This window comes from Macrotis lagotis, chromosome 4, assembly GCF_037893015.1.
Source record: "Macrotis lagotis isolate mMagLag1 chromosome 4, bilby.v1.9.chrom.fasta, whole genome shotgun sequence".
Classification (NCBI taxonomy): Eukaryota; Metazoa; Chordata; class Mammalia; order Peramelemorphia; family Peramelidae; genus Macrotis; species Macrotis lagotis.
The window spans coordinates 120,146,726-120,174,167 of record NC_133661.1 but is presented as its reverse complement, the minus strand read 5'-3'; the positions used below and the strand labels follow the sequence as shown (position 1 = coordinate 120,174,167).

At 34.7% G+C, this 27,442-nt stretch overlaps 1 protein-coding gene across 1 annotated transcript in view; it reads right to left on the bottom strand.

Annotated features, from left to right (window-relative positions):
- TMC3 (transmembrane channel like 3) overlaps nucleotides 1-27,442 on the bottom strand; it is a 61,836-nt gene that overhangs the window by 26,925 nt on the left and 7,469 nt on the right. Inside the window, exons 4-10 of the mRNA XM_074233990.1 lie at nucleotides 18,549-18,630; nucleotides 11,342-11,448; nucleotides 8,409-8,507; nucleotides 8,168-8,310; nucleotides 4,498-4,645; nucleotides 2,561-2,604; nucleotides 1-148 (exon numbers count right to left, since the gene is read on the bottom strand). Of these exons, the coding sequence (XP_074090091.1) occupies nucleotides 1-148; nucleotides 2,561-2,604; nucleotides 4,498-4,645; nucleotides 8,168-8,310; nucleotides 8,409-8,507; nucleotides 11,342-11,448; nucleotides 18,549-18,630 (771 nt within the window). The remainder of the gene's footprint in view (nucleotides 149-2,560; nucleotides 2,605-4,497; nucleotides 4,646-8,167; nucleotides 8,311-8,408; nucleotides 8,508-11,341; nucleotides 11,449-18,548; nucleotides 18,631-27,442) is intronic.

The window sequence follows — 27,442 nt, the reverse complement described above, 5'->3', positions numbered from 1 at the left end:
CTCATTTTTTTCCCAAAGGGTTAGTTCCTCTTTGGTCCTCTCCAGCTTCTGAGACCGATCTACCACAAAGTAGATTAGATAAATACTCCCAGCAAGTGAGAGGAGCACTAGGATGTTTGCAATGATCCGGAGACATATTGTTACAGCCCTGAAAAAAAAAAGGAAGAAAAAGGGTCATAGGACACTTCTTGGAAGGTTAGTTGTTACATGGTGTACTTTAAATCATAAAATACATTTACTGCAAATTGGATTTTCTCTTTGGAATAATAATTGGATCTTTGAATAGTGACCAATTTCTTAAGGAATATAAAATAGAGATGGACATATCCATGAAAGCTATGAACAAGTCTCCCTCTTGCCCTCCTTTGTTTTCCACATTTCTGTGTGGTGATGGAGACTACTCTATAGGATTTATGGTTGGGCACACTGGTTCTTCTTCACACTAACAATGAATTATTCTCCCTTTCAGGATATTCTGCTTGGGGTGTGTACTGTCACTAATGTGCCTTGATGCCAACCTTGATACACAGAGCTAATAACATCTTAGATTTCAGGATTCCTTAATATTTTGAAAGCAATAACAGGACTAGCCCTGAATCTCTCTCCAGGAGTGTGATAATGTCCTTAACATCAAGTCTGAATTGAGTAAGATGACTGGAAGAATAGCAATTTTTTAAAAAAGAACCCCACTATTATCATCTATTATGGTGGCAAGGATGCTCAAGACACAAACCCAGAAAAAGGGAATAACTTCAAAATATCTACAAGCATTGCTTCAGATATACTGAAAGCTTAGACACAAATTATTATTTCTGGAAGAGATAAAACAAGAGTTAAAAACTTTTTTTAATAAATGACATGAATTCATCTGAGGGGAAAATATGAGTGAATAATTATTTTGACTATGATAAATACCCAAATTAATTATAAAAAAACATATAAAGAAAGGCACTATCTGTATCTGGAGAAACAATTGATAGAAGTATATGTAGAATAATTTCACATACAGAAATACATATGTATATGTATATGTATATATCTTTTATATGTGTCTGTTGGTAGACATCTCTAGGGTGGAGGGGAGGAAAGAAAAGAAAAAGAAAAAATGATAATTTTGTTGAATATTTGAATATTTGCTCAGTTTCCTAAGTCATGAGAAGCTGATATTGATGGGTTTCAGAACTGGAAGAAAACTCAAAGATTAAATCCATTTCTTATATATGGTGAAATGAAGATTCAGAAAAATAAAATGATTTGTCTAAAGTCATGCAGTTAGTGGGTGGCAAAGTCAGCAATAGGTCACACATCACATAATATCTTCTCTTTTTCTTTTAGATGAAGGTGATTCTTCATCCTGAAAGGAAATCTCCTTTCTAATTCTTTAGTTTACTAAGCATGTATTGAGGAAGATTTAATTGATTATTTCTCACTCTTCAGAAAAGGCAGTGGGTTATAGGAGACGAAAAACAAAGATTGGGCTTGGAGATTTGAATCCTAACTCTTTGTGATCCGGTAATAAATAATTATCTGAGTCTGAACTTCATCATTTGTAAAATGGAGATGATAATACTTTCAGCCACCTCACAAGGCTGTTATAAGGCAAGTATTTTTCTTTTTTTTTTAGGTTTTTGCAAGGCAAATGGGGTTAAGTGGCTTGCCCAAGGCCACACGGCTAGGTAATTATTAAGTGTCTGAGACTGGATTTGAACCCAGGTACTCCTAACTCCAGGGCCGGTGCTTTATCCACTGTGCCACCTAGCCACCCAGCAAGTATCTTTTTTTTTTAAACTCTAAAGCACCCAATAAATTTGAGATAATTTTTTTTCAGGACAAAATTTTTATGTTCTGGAAACATCAAAGAGCATAGACATTTAAAAAAATAATACAATGATGGAAGTTAAAATCTGTGTATCTGAACCTTGTTCTTTTCTAGAACATTTAATTAGTTCTACCACTGCATTAATCAATGCTGGCTTAATTTTAAATTTCCATGGGCCACAAAAAGAGGAAATAGGAGACTGAAAGAAACAAGGAAAGGGAAGCATGAGTTGCATTGATAATTCAAATAATGCAGTATGAATCTAATAGGAATAACTCAAAAGAAATGGGATTGAGATGAGATAGAAAGTGCCTCAGTTATGGAACTTATTATCCCCAAGAAATGAATTTGTTTCTGAAGAAAGAAGAACTTTGACAAATGGAATTCAAATATCTGCTCATTTGATGCCTTAATGCCAAGGGCAAACTGCAGGAAGTATTCTTCAGGTAGAATAGCAAAGAATTGATTCCTTATATTATCTCATGAGATTATGGTACACACTTTTTTTGACTATCTGTGAAATGTGGAAAGATGTGGAATCTATCTGTATTCCAAATTAGGTAAATTGTCAACCTGTTCAATAGTGTTTCATTGAAGAATGTTAGCAATGAAGGATAAAAAAGAACATCGGTAAGAATACCTATGGAAATATTGTGTAGATGAGTTACTGACTTGAAAAAAAATGAATAGGAAATTCATGAGTGAGTTGCGTAAACACAAAGGTACAGCTTTAATACATACAAATTTTTGCTTTTCTTCTTCTCTTGTTCCTCCAAGATAGCCTCCTTCAAAAAAAAACATATATAATTAAAAAGAGCATTATATTTTTTTGTTGAGAATATTTTCTTTTTATTACCAACCTTATTTCTCTAAATATGATCTTGATTTTGAGATACACATGTAAGAATGTAGGTTTCAGGGTTAACAGTCTATAGGATACAGTAAAGCCCTTTGGCAATAATTGAAATCTATAGGCTACATGACCTTACATGAAAAAATCATAGATTACTATGATGTTTGAATTCTTTTCTCCTCCCCTCATTTTACACTTTATATGTTTCCTCCTTCCCTATCACAATTAGCTGTCATTTTAGCCATCAGCATTCCTGTTTTGAGCTGTACCCTGTCTCACTTCCTTCCTAACTTTCTAGTTTTCATCTAATGTGGGCTGGTAACCAGATTAAAGACTTTCAGCATTGGTGGGAATTTCATGGACCATCTAGTCTCATGTCTTCATGAAAAGAATGCTTTACAACATACCCAACAAGTCTTCAGTCTTAGCTTTCAGACTTCAGTTGAGGTCTGTACCAAGACTTCCAGATATATCTCGTTCTAATTTTGGATAACTATAATGGTTAGGGATTTCCCCTAGAGTAAGCTTAACTTTCCTTTTTGTATCTTCTAATCATTATTTGTATTTTGGCAAAATAATATAAGTCTACTAAATCCTCTTCCTCCCCTTTTCAAATAACTGAAATTTTTGAAGATAAAAACCTTCCTCCTCTCAGATAAATATCCTTAGTTCCTATAAGCTAAACTATTCAGCTAATCATTCTAAAATTGTGTATAAAATAAAAATAAAAATGTTCTATGTAAGCTCCTGAGGGGTTATCTTATTAGAAAAGTACAAGAGTTTCAGAGCTTGAATTCTATGACATCTTTAACTAGTTCTTTTAGTTTATTTCTGTATTCTGGTAGATTAAGGTTTTCAGGCAAATGATCTTTGAATAAGGATGTTGGTATTGTAAAATCCCTGTTCCCAATTCCACTGTCTCTTATTTTTCTGGAATGCATTTCCTCCTTTTCCCTTTCAGAATCTTTCTCTTCCTTCAAGACTCAACTTTGGTGAACTTTATGAACCTCCCCCTGAAGTCTTCTCTAACTCTCCTTCCCTAACGGGTTGTGTTTTTTCCCTTTTCTAATTACTTTGCTTATTAATCATTCTCTATATTGCATTCCTGTAGTAGAATGTAAGCTTCTGGAGTGCAGGCACCATTTCACTTTTGTCTATGTATTACTAGAGGCATAGCAAATAGGAGAAACTCAAACATTTGCAAAATAGAATTTACTTTTAAAAATCTTGAAATGGTTATAAACATTAGTTGACAATAATCTGTTTACTGAAGAATACAAATGTTCCAAATAATAACACTCATATTTGATAATATGACTGCTGGGTAAGGGAATGTTCAGCTTGTTAATGGGAAGTGACCAACTGGCCTATAATTATTACTTTACATATGCTTTTAGATGTCTCTTAAATTCCCTGAAACTCAGTTTTCTTATCTTTAAAATAAGTTTTTCCTACCAGATCACTTCTGAGATGTCTTACAATTATAAATTTGTTCTATGATACTTTGATCCTAATACTTTCTGCAATGGATGATGCTAAGACTATGAACAACATCAAAAATTAAGATGTTAATTTTGTTATTTAAAATAAGGAAGATTTTAAATAAGATGCTAAGAACTGGATAGGTTAGGTTAACATTCTTTCTGTGTGTGTGTGTGTGTGTGTGTGTGTGTTGGGGTGGGAGAGAAGTGGGATAGGGTTAATTTTTGAAGGGTGCTTAAATGTTCCAAATAAATTTACTGAGTAACTTCCCCAAAGCAAATACATTCCCAGGGGAGCTCTCTATCCCCTAGCCCCATGTTGGTTCAGCAGTCACATTGCTCACCCTGATGCTATTCACAATGGCAGCAGTCTTGCTCTCTGCAGCCTCTGGGTTTCCTATGAGATAATCCCAAGCACAAAATACCCGCCAACAAAATGTGTAGTTTTCATTGGATGCACTTGCAAGACTCATTCTGGAATTCTTTGCCATTCTGCAAAATAGCATCAGAAAGAGAGTCACAAACACCCCACCCCACATGGCTACCTAATATCAATCTCAAGTCTGATCTAATTTTTTTATATATAACCTTATATTGGCAAAGAGCACTGAATATAATCTTCCTTTTTCTTTTTTTTCCCCTCAGACAATCAGATGAAGTAACAGAGGGAGAGCTGATTTTAGAACTAGCAGAACCTTGAGATACATACTGGCTATGTTATCTTGGGCAAGTCCCTAAGCCTCTCAGCTCTAGACAAGTCTTTAAGACTATAAATTGTAGAGAAATTTCCAATCTGCATTGGTAGAGGGTATTTCTTCATCTGTAAGTTCCTTGTAATGATAGAATCATAGGACCAATACCTATCTCAATTTTAATAAAATGTTAATAATAGTAGTTTTTGAGAATAGTTGTTTTACACATTTCATAATACTTTCCTATATAGAATCCCATCTGATCTTCTAATAATTGAAGTGGTAAGAATAGGCATTATATTCTCTTATTGAAAATGATAAAAATAAAAGAAAGCTCAGAGATTAATGATTTTTCTCAAGGTTAAATAGCTAATAAAAATGGCTAATCTGGACTTAGATTTCCTTTTACTAAATGTACTTTGCTTCCTATTTTATTTCTAGATTTTTGTTAATTTTAATTTTGTGTTTAAATAAATGAATTTTAAATATTAAATAAAACAAGCATATTTTTATATATAGTATAATAGTAAATAAAACATTGTAAATTAAAATAACTATCATTTTATTTTAAGATACATACAAATTCTACTACTACTATCAAAGTTGCCCTGCTTATCGGTGATTTTTTTCTGACCTTTCTATTCATAAAAAATGCTTCAATAGCATTCTTCACTTTTTCTTTTTTCTTTTGGACTAACCTATCTTGATCTCCCTCTTCCTCTCATCTACCCCTGGAAACACTTTAAAAAGATTAAACCAATCCTTGTAACAACTACACAGGATCCAGAAAACAAATTTCCAATTTGATATAGGAATGACAATGGTTCTGGAAGGGGACTACTATGGAAAATACTATGATGATTAAGTATAGCTCTTGGGTTTCTCAGGAAAATTCTTTGCTCAAAAATGTTCTTTTTTCTCATCTGTAATATTTTTTCTTATTTAAAACTTTGAATTTAATAATATAAAATAAGTATTTCAAAATACATAGTAGAACCAAAAAGATTTTACATGAAATGTGACTATACTTTGGATAATTTGTATTTCTTTTAAAATATATAATGGATGCATAATTTTATTTTTCAAACTTCTTGTTTCCTATTGACTTTCAATCTACTCTCTTAGCATCACCACCAATATTTTTCACTAATTAGAGATTCATTTAAATCAGTTCAGAGCCTCTTAAATTATTTTTTTGAGGGGATGGCTGCTCAACCTCATTTACTTTGGGGTTCAATTCATTTTAATCAAGATCTATGCCTAAGAGAACATTGTAAAACAAGTACTCCATTTACTGACATGGGGAGAAGAAAGAAAGCCCAGAGGTTATCGATGGTTAGAAGGAGGATTTCTTTTATCTCAGGACAGAATGAAAGCTGAATGAAGAAAGTGTGTTTGTGTGGGGGTAGGGAGGAGGATTGAGAATGGAGGGGAGAGACAAGAGTTTGAAGAGTGATTCAGAAAGGTGGGCCATAGATGGTAAGACCAAATTTTAAAATTTCAGTGGCAGCTGGTGTTTAGATAACTGAATTAAGTTATAAGGACTGGTTTGATTTCATAAATTCTAATTTCTCCCAATTTAGCTCTATGTCTCTATCTAGATCAGATTTTTTTTTATCAATATTCATTTGGGCAGCCTGATAGGTGGCATAGTGGGTAGAGTGCTGGGTATGGAGTTAGAGAGTTCAAATCTGGTTTCAGATGCTTATTAGTTGTATGATACTGAGAAAGTCCCATAACCCAGTTTACCTCAGTTTCATCATCTGTAACATGAGCTGCAGAAGGAAATGGCAAATCATTCTAGTTTTTTTTTTTTTTTTTTGTCAAGGAAACCTCAAATGAGATCACAAAAAATCAGATTCGAATGAAATGACTGAATGAGAATTACTCATTTGTGTACCTGTTGTCTCTTGGTATAATATAAAACTCCTTGAGGGTAGCCAATATTTTATTTTAATCTTTTTATCCCCAGCTTCCAACATTGGTGCCTGATAGTCAGTTAATAAATCAATAAGCATTGAAGTACTTACTATAAGCCAGTACAGTGCTAGATTCTTGGGACACAAGCAAAAGGAAAAGACAATCCCTGACTTCAAGGGGCTCACAGTCTAATGGGGGAGATAACATGCAGAAAGCTACATACAAGCAAGTTACATACAGTAAAAATAGGAGATCATTAGCAGAGAGAAGGTATTTGAATAAAGAAAATTCGGGAAAGACATATAGAAGAATGCATTTTGTCAGGGCCACAAAAGAAACCAGGAAAGCCAGGAGATGGAAATGAGAAGGGAAGGCTTTCTAGATATGGTGTCAACCAGTGAAAATCCCTGGAACCTGGAAATGCATTGTTTTGTTCAAGAGTATCTAAGAGGCCAGGATCACTATTGTTGAATAGGTTCTTAATAAATCTCCCCGCCCCCTGTTGTCTTGTTATTCTAATTCAACTCAGTGTCTGTCTTGGTGGGATCACAATTCAGAATCTCCAACAAATAACTTATTCATTTGTAAATCTGGCAAAGAAAAATGATCATTGGATCATAAAATTGATTTCAAAACAACCTGAGAAGGCATGGAATCAATTTTACAGATGAAGAAACTTAAGGGAGTTCCAGATAGGTTTAGTGACTTCCCAGGTTCACTTAGTGAGGGATGAGGAGAGGGAAGGAGGGGGAAAGAGAATAAAAAGGAAAAGCAGATGGAAAAGATACATTTGTAGGTAGTCTCTCTCTCTCGCTCTCTCTCTCTGTCTCTCTGTCTCTCTCCCCCCCCCCCCCATTCCATCTTCTCATCTCTTCCTTTTCTTCTCTTATTTTCAATTGGAAGATATGGCATTTATGGATTTCCCCATTTCATAAAAAGCCTTAGAACATATATCATAGGAGTACAGAGAATCTATTCTTTTTCCATTAAGTACTATGGAACCAGCTTGTACTTACTATATACTTTCTTAGAGCAAGATTCTTAATCTCTTTTTGGTGTGTGTGTCATGAAATTTTTTTGACAGTTTGACTAACTTTATCATGCTTCTTCAAAATAATAGTTTATTGACTGCATTAATAATTGAAATAGATACCAATAGAGATTAGTAAAAATAAAAAAGGATATTTTTTCCTATTTAAACTCATGGACCTTCCTATTTAAACTCATGGACCTTCCTATTTAAACTCATGGACCTTCAGAAATTTAATCACATCCCCCTTCTAAAACTGTGGAATCCAAATTAAGTCTTGCTTTAGTAGTACACTGTGAGACTGAGACAGGATGGATTAAAAGGCCAAAGTGGATAGACTAGAAAAAGATGCAAGCACATTTGTAACCTTACTTCTTTAACAGTATGATAAAGCTGTAAACAAACACCGCCATGCCAACCAGGAAGTAAGCCAAGGGTAGCCGGTAGCCTGCTTTGCCAATCTTTCTCTCCTTGCCATAGTAGCCATAAAATAAAACAGAGTACTTGAGATAACCCTGCAAAGAGAGTACCACTGATGTCATCACTGATTTCTGTTTTCCCCAAACCTTGTTGCATTTACAAATAAAGCCCCACCAAGAAGTATAAACTTTACCCCCAGGGACCAAACAGTGTCCAAATCTTGTGCTGAAGCTATGTGGTCCTTGGGAATAGTCTTGCTGATTGTACTTCCAAAAGGCTGCCCTGCAATCAGCTGATGAAAAAAGAAAGATTAGTGCCATAAACTGAGTATTCATTCCAGAGGATCATGGGGAGAAGAGGGAATAGGGAAAAATGAACTGAATGGCCTGAGAAAAATGAGCTGAATGGCCAGGTGCAGTGGCACCTGGAACCATCACTATTGGAGTATACATCAAAATCTCCAACATACAGTTGATGTTCATTGTATATCTGGTATATCTGGTAAAGAGAAAGGATCATTAATATGAACTTGAAATTAAAAGGATCATAGAAAGCATTGAACCCTTTTTAAATATGAGGAAACTAAGAGACCACTAGTGACTTGTCAGGGTTGCACAGCTGGTAAGTGGCTGAGAAGGGATTTGAAGCTAGGTCTTCTACATTAAAAGTCCAATACCCAAACTCTGGACAAGTTTTGAAGTAATTGCTATTCAAATAATGATTTTACAAAGCAGAAGAAAAAAAAGATTGCTACCATTTATATATAATTTAGATTGTACCTAGATCTCTTCTGAGTTCAGTTAGCTACACTAAGACCTTGGAGACATCCTATATTGTATATTCATCCAACAGTCATCTAATGTGTTCTATGGATATAATCTGAAATACTAATCCTGTCAATAAACTCAGTAGTTTAAAATATCTCTAAGACTTTTGAGACAAACATATACAATGTAGGACCAATGAAGTCTCCTATGCTATCACTCACATGTAAAGACACTAAATCAAATTTTTTTTTAATGGTCAACCAAAAACAGATACTTGTATACTTCATACAGTTATATAATTATATAGCTATGATCTGCTGTAGAATAAGGTTTGCAAAACTTCTTTCCTTCTTAGACCTTCATCAATGTAAATTTGTTTTATATCTCACATTGCAAGGCTGCAATGTAAATAAATTATTCTCAATAATTTTGTAGATATGAGAAAGTAGGCAAATGTGGCATTTTATTGCCTTTTGGGGGTAAATATAAAACCAAAAATATGAAGAGTGCCTATTGTCCAGACATGAGGTGCCAAACACAAGGTCCAAAATATTTCTGAGTACAACCTGAACCAGATTAAAATGTAATTGGGAATTATTTAACAAAATAAATAAAAATATAATAATAATAATATGTAGATACCATTACATTTTAAAACTAAGTCAAAATACAGCCCACAGGCATTATTATGCATAGATTAGTGGCCCCAATTCCTATCTGAGTTTGAGGTCACTGGTTCAGGCTAAGATAGACAATTGGATATATGACTTATAGAACTATCCATTGATACATATACTCTTTTTTTTTTGCAAGGCAAATGGGGTTAAGTGGCTTGTCCAAGGCCACACAGCTAGGTAATTATTAAGTGTCTGAGGCTGGATTTGAACTCAGGTACTCCTGACTCCAGGGCTGGTGCTCTATCCACTGTACCACCTAGCTGCCCCTGATACATATACTGTTAAATGAGTACTGCAAATGAACAATGAACTGCGTTTGGAGTTGAATAGATCTCCCAAGATTGCCTTTGGAAAATTTTGGTACTTTTCATGACTGAAATAATTCCATCTTTTAATAACAATATTCCCCTAGTGATACTGTATAGCTGAAAGTTATGGCATATCTCAGTCTCTAAAGTATTTTATTTGAAGGTCACCTGAAGTACAAGAAAGAGTATGAAGATGCATTAAGAAGGCTGTAACAGTGACAAAGATGAACTCTGGATGCAACATTATAATAGATGCTTTCAGAGTGATGTATGATTTGAAAAACATGGTGGACTGTTCACATTGAGAAAGAGAAGGAAATCCAGTCATTAACCAGCTTGTTTCATTGGCATCTATACAATGACAACAGATTTGAAGGAAGATGTTCCAGATCATTGGGTGGACTTTTTGTGGTGTATTCATAGGAAGACCTAAACAGTGGTTGGAGAGAAAGAGCAAGTTTAGGTACAGTGTGATCTATATAGCTGGAGGGAATACATACACATCTGTGGATTTCCAGATCCTTCAATATATCAAAGTGCTTATCCTGCACTTGTATTATTATCCAAATCTTACCATTAGATAATGTACATAAAACTTGCAGGAGATAACCTGTATCACCATTTTGTAGAATTCATGGAAAACTGCAGGGTGTGTAATATAGGGATATATAAAAGGTGAAAGGATATAACTAGGAAATTACACCTGGAAACAACTTCTATGTTCAGAAATGTCAATGTTAAGAAAAAATGTTCACAAAATCGATTTAATCAGATCAGCTTCTTACTTGAACCCTCAGGAGAAAAGAGTTTTGATTGGAGTGAGATAAGTAAAAAGTCATAAAAGAATACACTTCACTGGATAGAAGCTTAATTAAAAAAAAGAAAAAAACAAAAGAGAAGCACACCTACTTTTATACTAATCTGATTTATTTCTATGGCAGTTAGTACTTTGAAAGGAGGTCAGAGAAATAGTTTATCTTGTACTAGGAAAGATTTAAAATTTTTCACATATGGTTTACTCAGTAATTAATAGGAAAATTTTATGTCAACCACTCAGTGCTAGTTAAGGACCTAGATGGTTGAATAATAACCCTTGAAGAGTAGTTATCAATGAAATAAGGTCAACTTGGGAAGACCTATATTTGGTGTCAGATTGGATTTGACTATAGTATAATTGCTAGTGTGCATGGGTTAGACAGCAATCGCCTCACTAAATGAACAGAAATGACATTTAGCAATGAATTGAATTTCATATTGTGATTCTTTTTCAACATTTAAACCATCCCCCACTATCTTCCATGACAAAAAAAAATGTAATTTACTTTCCTATTTCCCAAACTGCCACATTTCTTTTTTTTACCTGATGATTCTTACCTCTGGAAGAACAATAAAAGCACCCGTCATTATGGTAAGCACGATGTTAATTCCAAACAGCCATCTCAAAAATATAAAATAGGAGGCAACACCAGATCCAAAATGACCTTAGGAGATATAAGGATACATTAGCTGCTCACTTTTGATCCCTACTTCAAGGCTATTTCTGTATTTTAAGGCAGTAGTGATGATTTTCTTTAGATCACAATGCACAAGACATAGTGCATTTCTTACTTCTATTGATCTTGTTATTATTCTATACAATATAAAAGTAAAAGAGTAATTGAGAAATGCAGAAATTGAAATATATTTGATCCCCTTTTGGTCTAATTTTACTGATTGTGTAGACCAATATAAAGTCAACTGAAGCAATGTTATACAGGGTGATCCAAAATTCTTAGTTCAGCTCTTTTAAAAACTTGGTAAGAATTACTATTAAAACTTAAAACTGCATTAGTGTTTCAGGGACATCATCTACAAAACTGTGGTACAGTTCTCTTCCCTTTTCTTCCAGCCCATACACAAAGTAGAGCAGATGCATGGAAGTAAAGCATGGTTCATTATAATCTAAATAATGTGCTACCATTCTATTTGTTGTATCATGGAGACCCTGAGGGCAATAAAGCATGTGTGACAGTTTGTTCTCTATTCTTTCCAGCCTTTAGCAATGTGGAATTTATTTTGAATGGGAGGAGTTGAACTAAATGGTCTCTGAGATTCCTTTCAACTCTAAATTCTATGATCTGATAATCATCTAGTTGGCTTGGTTTCCTGCCTGAACTTCATGCAACTGAGAAAACCTATGCCCTGGATGCTGAGAGTAATCTGGTATATTAATAAGAAATTTAAAGTATTTCTGTGTCCATAAGGAAAGTGATTCAGGAACTTTTGTCTCCTTTGACATTGTAGGTATGCTTTGTGATCAATTCTCCTTTCTACCATAACTTGTACCTTACTCAATTTTAATAAGCTGTTTGCTATCTTAGTTCTCCATGAGTACTTTTTTGCTCTGAACCCAGGCTTCATTTCCCTTAGCCCTCTTTGGGACTGGATCCCTGATTCTAGTCCCTAAAATATATATATATATATATTTTTTTTTTTTTAATTTTTTTAAATTTTTTTAGGTTTTTGCAAGGCAAATGGAGGTAAGTGGCTTGCCCAAGGCCACACAGCTAGGTAATTATTAAGTGTCTGAGACCAGATTTGAACCCAGGTACTCCTGACTCCAGGGCCGGTGCTTTATCCACTACACCACCTAGCTGCCCTCCCTAAAATATTAACTAAATATTTTGGTACCCAAGACAGGCTTCATAAAAGGTATCAAGTACATGCAATGTGAAACTTGACTCCTCACGAGTCAACTTTTGAAGAAATTGATTATAAGAGTAAAGACTTTGGAATATTGTGATCTCATGACTTGGGAGATTGCCAGAGTCAAGGTAGGAAAGTTCAGGACCAGGTAGGTCAATTGGCATGAAGCCTCTAGGGGAGGAAATGGGTCATCTGTTAGCTTCCTATTTTAAGTAATTATATTTATATACTAAGTGCTATTTTCAAATTATTTCCCAGAACAGAAGAACTTTAAAGTCTTTCAGAACCATGTCAACTTTAAGGTAAAGTTCTAGTGGCTTGCTCTGACTAGATCTCTGTCAACTCCAATTGGCTATGTCCCTGCTACCTGCTGCTAGGCCTGTCTCATATTGGTTCCCAATATAAATCCAATTCTACTTATTGTCTGCCACCAGATTATCCTGACAGTGTGTTCTGTCTACAAATTAGATTCACTATTGCCCATAAGTGGAGCTCCTACATGCTAACCACCTAACTGTTTCTTTTACTTATCAACCACTATGATTTCCTTTCTTGTCTAGAACTCTTTCTAACAAATGTTGCTGGAAATTTTCTGATCACTTGTCTCATAGTTATAGATAAATATTGTCCATTGAACTTTGATATTGATAGCAGGTATCTAGTTTCCCTGTACATTTTTTTTTTTGGCAGACCTTTCTCTCCATCTTCTGTTGTCCACTATGTAGAACTCTTCCTATTAGAGGTGAAGAAGTTTGATCAAGACACCAACTTGGGACATAAACAAGAAAAGTAAGAATCCATGAATTTGTTAATAAAGTACCTTAGGAGCTAGTCAGTCTTGTTAGTCCTTATTTGACTTTTCAAGTTACTCTTTATTTATTAAGATAAAGCCTGCTAAACACTGAAATTTATATTCTTTGTTTTTGTTTTTGTTTTTTTACAAGGCAATAGGGTTAAGTGACATGCCCGAGGTCACATAGCTAGGTAATTATTAATTTTCTGAGATTAGATTTGAACTCAGGTACTCCTGACTCCAGAGCTGGTGCTCTATCCACTGCACCACCTAGCTGCCCCTGAAACTTGTATTCTAAGTGTAAGGGATTGGTCCATGATATAGAAGAGGAAAAAAAATAAACTTTGATCTTTACTGTCATTCATTATCACACACTTGTATGTACTTTTATCAAAATAGCTCAAAAAAGAGTTTCTAGTGGGGCAGCTAGGTGGCACAGTGGTTAGAGCACCAGCTCTGGAGTCAGGAGTACCTGAGTTCAAATCTGACCTGGGACACTTAATGATTACCTAACTGTGTAGAATTGGGCAGTCACTTAACCCCATTTGCCTTGAAAAAACCCTAAGAAAAAAACAAAAAAGAGTTTCTAGGCTGTGCATTCCTGATCCTAGTTATGAGGAAAAGAATAGTGTAATATTTTAGCCTGTTGTGATAGCAGCTGTGAAGAAGAGAAAATCATAGTAATGGGATTTTCAGAACCTCAGCTTTCTGAGAGAGTACTGTATTTAGATTGCCTAAAACTCCAGCCTTCTAGAGCAATGTCAGAGTTTTAGGACTAGGATTAATCAGTGGTTCAACAGTCCTAATAGAGTGAGTAATGCATTAGAAGACTAGGAAGCTAAAAAGGCATCAAGTTATAAAGAACTTTATATACCAAACAGAGGATTTTGTATTTGATCCTGAAGGTAAGAGAGAGCCATTGGAATTCACTGAGCAGTATCATAACATGGTAAGACATGAGATTTACCAAAATCATTTTGACAGCTGGATTTCCAGAAGATTAATTAAATTTAATTAATAAAAGGGGAGACAGGCTTGAGATAAGGAAAACAATTAGAAGGCTATTACAAAAATATAGACAAAAACTGATAAGAACTTAACCTATCATGGTGACTGAGTGGACAATAGTAAAGGATCCAATCATAATAAAGAGGAGGAAAAAAATATACAAAAAAAAATTAGAAAAAAAAATTAGACTTTGCCCTTCTCTGCTACCATGAGTTATTTGAATGGTCCAGGATGTTGCTTCTTTGGCAATTCAAAATTAATTTCTCGGGGGGGATTCTAAGTACCATTAGATTTGTGTGATTTCCTAAGGTGAAAGTAGGACCAAATATTAGGAGCTGCCTCTCTAGCCTAAGGATATTTCCCTTTTGAGGGTAGTCCAAATAAGCAGGAGACACTACAAGTTTGAAGGATTGTATAGCAATCTGCATGGGATTGGAGTGGGATGCTGTGGGATGGTGGATGGTTGGGGGAAGATAGGACTCAGAAGAATGAGGAAAATAATTGTATCAACCAAATTAGTGGTCAGGATTTTGTATTATTTGTAGGACAAAATAAAGGATGCTCTATATCTGATATGCATTCTTTTCCTTAACACTTATAGAGGAGTTGGTGGTATTCTTTCATCTATAACTTTTGATATTTTGTTAATTTTGAGGAGTCAGATTTTAAAAATGAGACCCGTGTCTGGCCAAGAGTGACCAGGGTAATGAAAGGGTTTAAAATCATCTCATATGAAGAATAGTTGAAGAAATAGAAATGTTTAATCTTAAAGAAGTCTTTAAGGGAATATGCAATTATTCTCAATTAATGGATGGTGAAAGACAAGGGAGTCTATACCCTGATGTTTATGGAACATTATTGATTTTCTCACTCCTCAGAGTGTCCAAAAGTAGAATGGGTTGCTTCACGATGTAGTGGCTTTTACCCTTCTGGAAAGTATTCAAGCAAAAATTTCATGATTTCATGACCACTTTTTTTTAAATTTTTATTTTTTTAGGGTTTTATTGCAAGGCAAATGGGGTTAAGTGGCCTGCCCAAGGCCAGACAGCTAGGTAATTATTAAGTGTCTGAGACTGGATTTGAACCCAGGTACTCCTGAGTCCAGGGCCAGTGCTTTATCCACTATGCCACCTTACCGCCCCTCATGACCACTTTTCAGATATGTTGGTAGAGAGATTGAGCTAGATGATGTTGAAGGGAAATAGTTATAGCTATTTTGGAAATTGCATTGATTAAATATATGCTTTCTAAAAACCATGCTGTTAACCTGCAACTCGCCTACAACTAACCACATAATTATTCAATTAAATTGTTGCTTTCTTGAATCTGAACAGATAACTCACTTTAGTTTCTCTAAGAACTTTTATAGGAAAATTATGACAATAGCATATCCCATATATATTTCTTTTAAAATAAAAAACTGTATTCTAATGGTCCAGTTTCATACCAAGAGTAATCCTTATTTAAAAACTGTTAGAATTAACATATATTGGGGTGGCTAGGTGGCATAGTGGATAAAGCACTGGCCCTGGACTCAGGAGTACCTGGGTTCAAATCCAGTCTCAGACACTTAATAATTACCTAGCTGTGTGGCCTTGGGCAGGCCACTTAACCCCATTTGCCTTGCCAAAAAAACCTAAAAAAAAGAATTAACATATATTGCTTCTAAAGCAAAGGATACAGCTGAGGTTCAAGATTGACAGACTCTGATTTGTTTGTATAAGAGAAATTAATTTTTTTCTAAGAGGTTAGAAATTTAGAAAACAATAATTTTGTATAAAACTTTAGATACCAGATAATTTATACCCTAGGATAATGTTGAAAAGGCAGTCAGATTTTAAATATATATTATTGTTTGTAAAAGGGAAGGTGAAGAAATAAGTATTGATTGGCATAATTATAACAACACTTCTGGGAAACAAAAACAAAATAATTTCCAAACCATCATTGTCAATGGATCAGATATGTTATCTTCAAAGGTATTTTATAACTTTTAATATGATAAAGGTCAGCATTATCTAACTCTTAGGCACAATGGTTTTTAGATATCTTCCCTTTCTCCTCAAATATTCTCCTTCTTAAATAAAGACTGGAACTAAATTCAAATAGTTCACTGTTACATTTTCCCTTGCACTTTAAGCTCTGTATTGGGAAAAATGATTATCAAGGCTTCCATTCTAAGCTTTACCTACATTGCAACTTCCATCATTGGTTACTCCCATATATCCATGTTAAACCCCTTGCCAAGGGATGGGATGACTTATAGACCAATCAGAACACTAACTAATGATATTTCCTTCATGAATTACTTATTATTAAGCTTTCAATCACAGAGCTTAAAGAGAACTTAATGATCATAAGATCATGGCTTTAGACTGGAAGGGATCGAACAAATTATAGGATCAGAGATTTAAGACTGGAAGGGATGGTAGAGCTCATTGATTATGACTCCCTCATTTTACAGATGAAAAAACAGAGTTGACTTGCTCAAAATTACACATATACCATAACATAGCTAGGGACAGACAGGACTGAAAACAACTAAACAACAATAATCCTATGTCTAATGCTCAATTCATTAAATTATAAACAATTTCTTCATTTTTCAGATGAAAACACTGAGACCTAGATTCACTTGAGTTTGAAAATTCCATGTGTGTGTATATAAATGAAAAGCTGTGCAGAGTAGCATATTACTTATTTAATTTTATAAGCATTTTTTTGTTTTTGTGATTGTATGTATAGTGATTGAATTATAACTACTCTTGTGGCAATATTATAAGATTTAGAGAGGTAGGAAAATTTGATATCATCTAGCTCTAAGTCCTAATTTTACATATTGGGAGAAAAAAACTGCCATTGAGAATTAAAGTGCCTCATTAAAGGTCACATTGACTCTAAATCCAGTGTCCTTTCTATCAGGCCATGTTACCTTTGCTTACCATAGGATGGAAAATTGTGTATCATACTTACCCCTATATGAGGAAGGTGGTTTGTAAATCTTAAATTGCTACAAAATGGGAATATTCTTACCCTTGCTATAATTTGATGGAATTTAAAAGGGAGTTAGAGCTATAATTAAGGTGGAGCTTTGTGCCAAAGTGTTATGGAAGAAGGCATGGTTCCTTCTTTTGGGGGTTCTTTAGCCCACCATTATTTTGTCTTATGGTTCTCTATTGGTTGTTGGTTCACTCCTTCCTCTCTTTTCTGTTATTGTCTTGTCTCTCCCAGGTCTTTTTCTTATGGTACAAGTTTCCTAAATTCTTTCTTCTAGGATCTCCTGCCTGTTGCTTATATCCCTGTCCCTAGGGAACTGTAGGGTTTGAAAGTATTAGTGATTTTATCAAGAGCAGAAATACTATTGTTTGTCTTACCACCTCAAGCTAAATTTTCCTCAGGAGAAAGAAGATCTAGTAATGGTCCTATAGTTAGAGTTAAATGATCACTTTTTTTTAATTTTCTAAGAAATTGCTCAAGTTCCTAATTTAAAAAAAAGTATTTGGATTTTATAATACTTTTACTATCCCTACACATTTGAACCTCATAATAGCTCAACTCTGTCAGACTAATCTCTATTTTAAAATAAAGAGGAAACTGCATCTCACTTAAATTGTTTTTCCATGGTCATATTACTAGTGAGTACCAGAGGTAGGATTTGAACCCATGTCTTCCTCACTCCAGCCTAATAATTGGTCCACTATGCAAAAATGCACCTGCAAACATTACTTTGGAAATGGGTGATGAACTAATAACTAGTTGATGCAATGCCTAACCATAATCACAGAGGACCATCAAGGAATTATGGTATCCATATTTTTTGAAGAGAAATGATATACTTGAGATTTGTTTTGGGATATAACCACTGTAGGAATTTGTTTTCGTTTATCTATACATAATTATTAAAACAATTTGGTTTTTCTTTCTTTCTTTTTTTACTTTAAAGGATAAAAGAAAAAAGTGAGAAAATATGTCCATTATAATAAAAGAAAAGGATGACCCACTTTTTTTCTGTGTATGCAAAGACTTTCTAGAACAGAGCATGGGAGGTAAAACCTGCCAATATTCCCTATCTCTCCTCAGATTATAAATACTTACTTTCTATTTTCTTTATTCTCATTTCCCATGGAATGAAGATGACCACAAAGTTATAGGCAAGTCGGACAAATTTCCTCCAGAGCTAAATAAAAATGGACAAGAAGAAGAGGATATTACTTTCAGGAATAAGGCAGCAATCAAAAGCTCTGGGGATCGTGTTGATATCCAAGTGCATGGTCATGGAACTATAAAGATGAGAGGGAGTTAGGAGCATGTTTTCTGCATGGGGGAGGGACTACAGAATTTTTCATGACATTAGACATCTTTCGCTGAACCTGGTAATTTTTGAACCTTGATGTAGTTAGGGGGGTTTCCCTCAGGTTGTAGCAGATAGAGTCTACCTTTTTAGATGAACCATGGGGTCTATCATAGACTACCTCAGCACTAATGAGCATCCCACTGATTCAGAGCAAGCAGATACATAGCTCATTCGTTACGGAAAAATATAAGAAATCCTAGCTTTTGTCAAATGTTAGTGAGAACCAGCTTTCTTATAGTATTACCATGTTATTGTTTTTGCATTTGATATTTGGATTAACATACATAGAGCTATCAAGCTACAAGAGGTCTAACAGAACATCTAGCCCAGAGGTGTCAAAATTGTAACCCACAGGCTACAAGCAGTTTAAACAACTCTTGAGTATTTACCACCTTTATTTGCGTTTTTTTCCTAAGTCAATATGAAGCCCATAGGGATGTTTCAATTTGACACTACTGTTGTAGTCCAATCTATTTTTAGAGATGAAGAAACTATCAATTTAATCAATCAATCAACAAGCACATATTAAAAACTTTTTGTGGTAGATAGCAGATAGAGAGCTTGCCCCAAAACTAGGAAGACTGGTTTTCAGTATTGAAACTGAACTGCTGGCTAAGTGGTCATGGGAAAATCACAAGCTCTAAGTCTTTTAGGTAGCAATTGAACCAAAATCAGCAGAGAAGATACTGTTGTATATTAGGAGATATACTTCCTGTGTCAATGATATCACAATTCTAGTTCCTATTCCTAACCTATTATGTGCCAGTAATTTAACTTTGTGCTGGCAATATATAGACTTACCCATCCATCCTTCAGATATTTAATATTTACTATGTGGAGGACACTGTGGCAGACATTATGGCATACAAAATTAGCCAGTTATGGACTCATCTTCAATACTCTTAGAATCTAGCTAAGAATCATAAGGATTTTAGATTCTGAAAGAGTCTTAAAAATCATCAAAAATAGGTTTGACTAATTTTACAGCTGAATTAAAGGTGTAGGAAATGGTATGAGACTTGTCCAAGGTCTGAGTGAGTTAGTGGAAGGTCTGGACTAAAACCCAGTCAAACAGTTTTATTTCTAAGATATGATGGCTTTTGTAAAGGGAAGTAAGATATATGCACAAATAATAAGTATAATTCAATGCTCCTAGGACCTGTGATTTTATTTGCATGCATATTCTTTCAATTGATACAGATTGCAAATTTACAACTCAGTAGATATTCTTTCAGTCACACCTGAAAAATAAATTATCCTTCAATCAATGTAATAAGCCTATTTGAACTTAATCAGGGTAGTTCTTGGACAGAAGACAAATACTCTATCATTAGGTCTATTCTTGAAGTCATTCTAATTTGTCAGAATCCATCTCTATAAAAATAGTTTCTAGAACTTCATAGTCACTGGTGTACCATGTTGAGGCTTTGGGGAAGACTTCAGAGGATGATACTAATAAGAATTCACATTTACTTAGTGCTCTTTAAAAAACCCAACTCTGTGTGATTAGGCAGTAAAGGTAATATTGTCCTCATTTTATAGGTGAGGAAATTGAGAGTCAGAGCATTGAAATGATTTGCATTATTGAGTTCATGTTTCTTCTTCTCCCTGGCCAATTCCCCACCCCACCCCCACCCCTGAAGTGCTGCTACTGTTGCTGTTGCTTCACTTTACTTAGGAGAAGCCAAACAATCCTGCACCCTACTTCCTGAGATATAGCAAGTTCATTTTATTACTCTGGTAATTTTCTGTTCTGATACCCCACTTCTCTTTTCACCTCTTACACTCTCAGAACTATAATCAAATTTATGTTATCATTGCTTTAAAAAAGGGTACATCAGATGACATCTCTATGACATCTCCCTCCTCTCCCTCCCTCCCTCCCTCCCTCCCTCCCTTCCTTCCTTCCTTCCTTCCTTCCTTCCTTCCTTCCTTCCTTCCTTCCTTCCTTCCTTCCTTCCTTCCAATGTTAGTATCATAATGTAATGAAAATCAGACTGAATTGAGAGTCAGAATATCAGATTTTTAATAGTAGTTTTGCTACAACTGACTGTGTGATCCTGAAAAAGTCATTACATTTCTCTGGAACTCTATTCACTATTTAGTATAATGGAAGGAAGCAGACTAGAGAAATATTTCACATCTTCCAGACTTATAAGATTGAGATGATGTTTCTTTTGAGGCTTTTTCTTTTTGTTTTACCATTTTATGACATAGCTTACTTTTCTTAAGAAATGTGGTGAAATAGCAAGAGAAAAATAATCTTAAATAGTATAAGAAAGTTATGTGCTGCAATTCTGTACTCCTATCCAATGACTGTCAATTGTAGGAAAGAGAGCATGAGATTTTTATCAGAAGACTTGTATTTGATTCATGACTTTACCACTTACAACCTACATGTCCTTGGGCTCTTCCTTATTGAGCATCATATTTCACATCTGTGAAATGAGGGAGGAGGAATAAATGATTTCTGGAGTCCCTTTAAAGAAATCTAGTGATCCTATCATTTGTGATTCCTTGGGATGTCACCAAACCAGGATGGAGAATTACTAGTCTAATGTATTCTAATTGGATTAGTAATTGAAATATTATTAATAGGTTGGAGAATCAAAAGATTCCTTGACCCTTTGTTTTATGCATTAGGCAACAGGGTTCAGAGAGCCCTCTTTCATAAGATTGGCAGAGATTTTATACAATAACTCTCAGGTCTAAGGGAGCTCAGATTATGATTAATAATCATGGGTCAGACAAAAAATACTTCAAACTCTAATTCCGGCCAGAGCTATAACAAGTAATTTTTTCCACAAGGCAAGCAGCAAAAAATTTTCCTGGGACAAATAGCACCAAACACTTGCCAAACATCAAGTGTCCTTTATATACTTCAAAGTAACAATTACTCATCTTGCCTATATTTTCTCTGATCTAGAATAAATACCTCCAATTCCTTCAACCAATCTTTTGTTTTCATGGGCTAAAGGCGTCTTGGTGCTCTTTAGTTTAGTCGTGCATATATATAAATTTAATATATATTATATGCATATAAATATAATTATTCCTTATGTAATTAATTATCAAGAAGAGAACATTATGTTCTAGATTTTATCTATCAAATATGAGTACCATGGAAATATCCCTTTCTTCTTTCTGGTTGATAATGATGATGTTTGTCCTTCATTTCAAAGAAGACCATGACATCAGAGAGGTAATGTCATGACAAGCACATGAATTGGATTTGAGTGAGGGGGGTACTATGCTAAGTCACCAACCTCATTTTCTTCTCTGCAGGCATCTAGCTCCAGTGACCAGATATGAATTAGGATGACTAAAGAAAGTTCAGATATTTTTATTATTGCAATACTAAATTATAAAATCTAGAGCTGAAAGTTATCTAAATGTTCATTTAGTTCAGTGCCATAATTTAATAGATAATTTTATATGCATCATCTCAATGAGCCTCATAACAATGCTATGAGGTAGAGAGTGAAGGTATTACTGCCTCCATTTCCCAAATTAGGAAACTGAGGCCCAAGAAGTTACCATAACTTGTCCAAAGTAATTCTTTCCTCTCAACAGTAATCTTCCTTATGATTTCCAGGCATCTTTTAAGTTTTCATTAGTGTAACAACATACTAATGTATCAACATTCAGGTCAACTGCTTGGTTTCAACTAGAGTAGATAAATTCTAGAAGGTTCCATTTAGCACAATTTTATAACATGTAGATTTACTCTTATTCTCTTTGTCCAGAACCTTTTGATTAATCTGAGCAATTAGGTCAATGATTCTAATCTCTATAAACATAAAGGAATGTTTATAAGTGAAAGTTCACAGAAATAAATAATAAAGAAACATTTTTGGCAACTTATCTTATTTCTAACTCTTTTCACTCGTCATAAATTCAAGAACATATTCACTGATTCCAAGATTAAAAAGTAGCAAATTCTTGGAAAGCCTTCCAGACAAAGAATAAGTAGAATCTTTTTTCTTTTATTAGTGAAAATGTTTATTTCTGGAAGGAGGAATTTTTTCTTCACTTTATCTTTGAGGATAATGTAGATCTGAGGATTATAGTGGACTAGGAGTTTAATATGAGTCAACAGTATGTTGTGGCAACAGAAAAAGAAGGAGAAGGAGGAGGAGGAAGAAGAAGAAGAAGAAGAAGAAGAAGAAGAAGAAGAAGAAGAAGAAGAAGAAGAAGAAGAAAGCAGAAAGCTTATATTATTTGGTTTTAAGAGGTATTTGCTGTTGAGTTATTTTTCAATTGTAGCTAACTCTTTGTGACCCTATTTAGGGTTCTCTTGACAAAATACTGTAGTGGCTTGTCATCTTCTACAGCTCATTTTGCAGATGAGGAAACTGAAGCAAACACAATTAAGTGACTTGCCTAGAGTCACACAGCTAATAAGTATCTTAGGTCAGATTTGAAATCAGATATTCCTCACTTAATGTTGTTTCAACTATCTACCCATTGAGAGGCATGGTTTCCATGATCATTGATGGAATAGCCCCTTTTTTCTTAGTCAAAGCATGGCAGTACTATTTTTTTCAGTTTTGAGAGTTAAGTTAGAGAAGAACATGAATAAAATACAGAAAAGGAAAACCAGATTTTTAAAGTCTTGAGCCCATGATATTAGAACAATCTGTTGAAGCAACTGAGGATGTTATGCAGTCACTAGTCTCACTTTCTCCTCTGACATCACTTGAATCCAGTGGCCAGATATGGATTAGGATGACTGGAGATGACCCTGGATGTGAGACAATCAGGATTAAGTGATTTGCCATACAACTAGTAAATGTCAAATATCTGAGTCTGGATCTGAACTCAGTTTCAGTGATAGGGCCAGTGCTCTGTTCACTACATTTCCTAACTAGAGGTTCTGGTGAAACTTAGGATCCTAAAATGTTTGTCCTTTGTTCTTGAAGAAGAGCCTGGCATGAGGGAGGTGATAATATAACAAGCACATGAATTGGATTTGAGTGTGTGTGTGTGTGTGTGTGTGTGTGTGTGTGTGTGTGTGTATGTGTATGTGTGTGTGTGTGAGGGTGCTGTGCTAAGTCATCAGTTTCAATTTCTCCTCCAGAGTCATATGGGTTTAGTGGTCAGATATGAATTAGGATGACTGGAGACAGCCTTGGATTTCAGGCAAATCAGGGTTAAGTGACTTGCCCAAGGTCACCCAATTAGAAAGTGTCTAGTCTGATCCTGTATTCAAACTCCCATCCTCCTGTCTCTAAGGCCAGTGCTCTATCCATTGTGCCACTTAACTGCCTAGGATCCTAAATTTAAAAGTATTTAAAACTAAAAGAAATCTTAAAGATCATTGAGACTGGGGTTCTCTTCCTTGGTTCTATAAGTTTTTTTTTTATTTGGAAAATGTTTTAAAAATATAGTCATTTTCCTTTAAAATAGCATGTTTTTTATTTTAGGCACTTAAAAATGTTATTCTGAGAAGGATTCACTAGATTTCAACAGTCTTCCAAATATACAAACAAGGTGAAGAATTTTCCATTCCACAAACAAGGAAATAGAAAAAAAGCTTTTAGAAAGTATAAGTGACTTACCTAAAATTATAGCAGTATTGGAGAGAACAAGGACTTTGACATAATTTCTCTGACTCTAAATTCAGGAGTGAAGTGATTCAATTTGAAGAGTGCTGAATTTAGAATTAGGGAGACCTGAATTCAAATCCAGTTTCAGACAAAGCCCAATTGTATGTTCCTGGCAAATCACCTTCCTCTGCTATGCTGCAATTTCTTCATTTCTAAAATAAGGATAATAATAGCATACCACCTGGGCTCTTGGTGAGGATAAATTAAAGCACAATGAAAAAGCTAGCTATTATTATTAAATTCAACATTCTTTCTACGACACCAGTTTAACTCCAGAGTTATTCTAGTAATTGTGACCCTATCTTTAGTTCATTGCTTTTACCTAAAATCTTAACTACCTTACCATTCTAGAGCAGCTAAGGGAAAGATCCCCTTGGTTTGTAACTTAGGTTGAGGAATTAAATTGTCATTGGGTTCCCTGAGAGAAAAATGAATCTTATACATAGGAAGGACTAAATAAGTCTTTGCTGAATTGAATTAAAAATGAAAATAATATCTAAAGGTATTTTACAAAATAGTGGTTTTTTTTTTAAATCTTGCTAGAACATGTATTTCAAACCAAAGCAAGCAGAGTTTGTCTTGGATATAAACAGAATTACTGAGGAAATGCCCCACTGCAAAGCAATTAAGAGATCCTTAACTACAAGGCAGTGTATGCTTGTGATTCAATCCTTCATGATACTCTTTACTTTCTCTTTTCCTTTCCTGTCTTCCTTCTATTTTCTTAATTCTTTCTTGTCCTTCCTTTCCTTCCTCCCTTCCCAACTTCCCTCTTTTTTCTTCCCTTCTGTCTTCCCTCTCTTCCTCCCTTCTTCCCTTCCTCCCTCCCTCTCTTCCTTCCTTCCTTCCTTCCTTCTTTCCTTCTTTTCTTCCTCTTTCTCAAAATTCATTAGCATTGTTTTTCTTTTTTTATAATTTAATAGAAGATAAATCTATTCCAATCTAAAGAAATTTACTGAAATAACATACTGAAATAGGGAAGCATCATGATTCAGTGAAAAAAGACTCTGAAGTCAAAGAACCTGAATTTAAATCCTGCCTCAGATGTTTATGATTTATTTGACTTTGGGAAAGTTAAATCTCCATTTCCTTATTCCTAAAACAACAGATATGGGCTTGATGGACCCAGCTGTTCCTTCTAGCTTATGACTTTGACTATTCTTTTTATGGTAGCCAAATTCTCAGTATGGGCTAGGGTTATTAACGGTGACCATTTGGTCATTTTCAGTCCTGTCCAACTCTTCATGACCACTTTGGGGGGTTTTCTTGGCAAAGATACTGGAATAGTTTACCATTTCCTTCTCTAACTCATTTTACAGATGAGGAAACTGAATCAAAAAAGTTAAGAGACTTGCCTAGGGTCACATAGTTATTAAGTGTCTGAGATCTAATTTAAACTCAGACTCTAGGCCTCATACTATCTGCTGTGCTATACAGCTGCCCTTGACTAGTTGATTATATTTAGAATTTTATATACAAAAGTAAAACATCTGAACCAGACACACAAATAAATACAAATAGTAGGCCTGGTTCATGTACAGAACAGAGAAGAGCAAATAAAAGCACATAAATTGTTTAGATTATTATTGTACAAAGAATAAATTATTTGCTTAATGAAGGCCTTCTGTCAGTTTCGATATTATTGTCTTAAGAAATGATTTGCTGAGACTGGTAGTCAACATGCTATAAAATGTATCATCTTTATGGGGAGAAAAAACTCCATTAACTAATTATCTTAATCAAGGCCAAAGACTCTATTTAAACAATCACCAGCATCAATGAAAGGCATACAGAGAAACACAATTCATATATTAGGTAATGCTTCTTCCCAGCTATTGATATTAGACTCTGTTTATGTTTTAAATTTTCATTTGCAAGGTCTTAGAAGATCAAGGGATTTATTTTTTTGGACAAGATCTGTGGTTGCATAGGTATAGGTAGCTCTGAGTAAAAAATTTCCTCTATCCATATACATTGGATGATGCTCTGCTAGGTTGCCCTTGTAAGGAAGGGGTCCTTATGGATCAACCAAATAACAATTGGTAATGATGGGCAGGTAAGCCTGGTGCCCTGAGAAGAGCAGCATTTCTTAGATCCTGACTCTGCATCTAGTTCGGTCCCCTACTTCTAGGGGCACTGTCAAGGGGAACAGCATTTATATATGTAGATTTGACACAACTACTGTTAATTACCACCACAGATGCCGCATCTGTTCATCATTGGAGAGCTATAAAAAGGAATTTTCCCCTACCAGATCCTTGATATTATAAAATTGCATAGCATCAAAAATAAATATGGTTTTATCATTGAAAAAAACAGTAAGAAAAGTGTATTATTTGCTTTGTCACTGAAGTTTATATATATATATATATATATATATATATATATATATATATATGATATATATTCTGAGCACTTAACACAGTTCTTTACATATATTGAAGACCTAATGATTTATGTTCATCCATTCATAGTCTTAGTTGTCCTGGGGAGAAAAGAAAAGAACAAGCACAAATCCAACATATACTACGTGTCAGACACTGCTTTGTGTTGTTCAGTAGTTTTCAGTCATGTTTCACTCTTCATGATCCCATTTGTGGTTTTCTTGTGAAAGATACTATAGTGGTTTGACATTTTCTTCTCTAGCTTATTTTACAGAGGAAGAAACTGAGGCAGAGTTAAGTGAGTTAAGTGTCTAGTACACAACTGGGAAGTTTCTGAGATCATAATTGAGCTTGTGAAGATGAGTCTTCCTGACTTCAGTTTCAACAACACTATCCCATTTGATGCTAGGTACTGTTATTATCCTCATCTTATAGATGAAACTGAAGCAGACAAAAGCTAAATGATTTGCCCAAGGTAATAGTCCTTTTGAGCCTAGGGCCATCTTTATATCTACCATGATGCAGCTGCCTCTGATATATGCAATAGATAAATAGAACTAAACAGGGAAATAGTTTCACTCAGAAAAGTGTTGATACAAAATGTTAGGGGACTTGCGAGTGGGATAATATGTTTTCAATGGG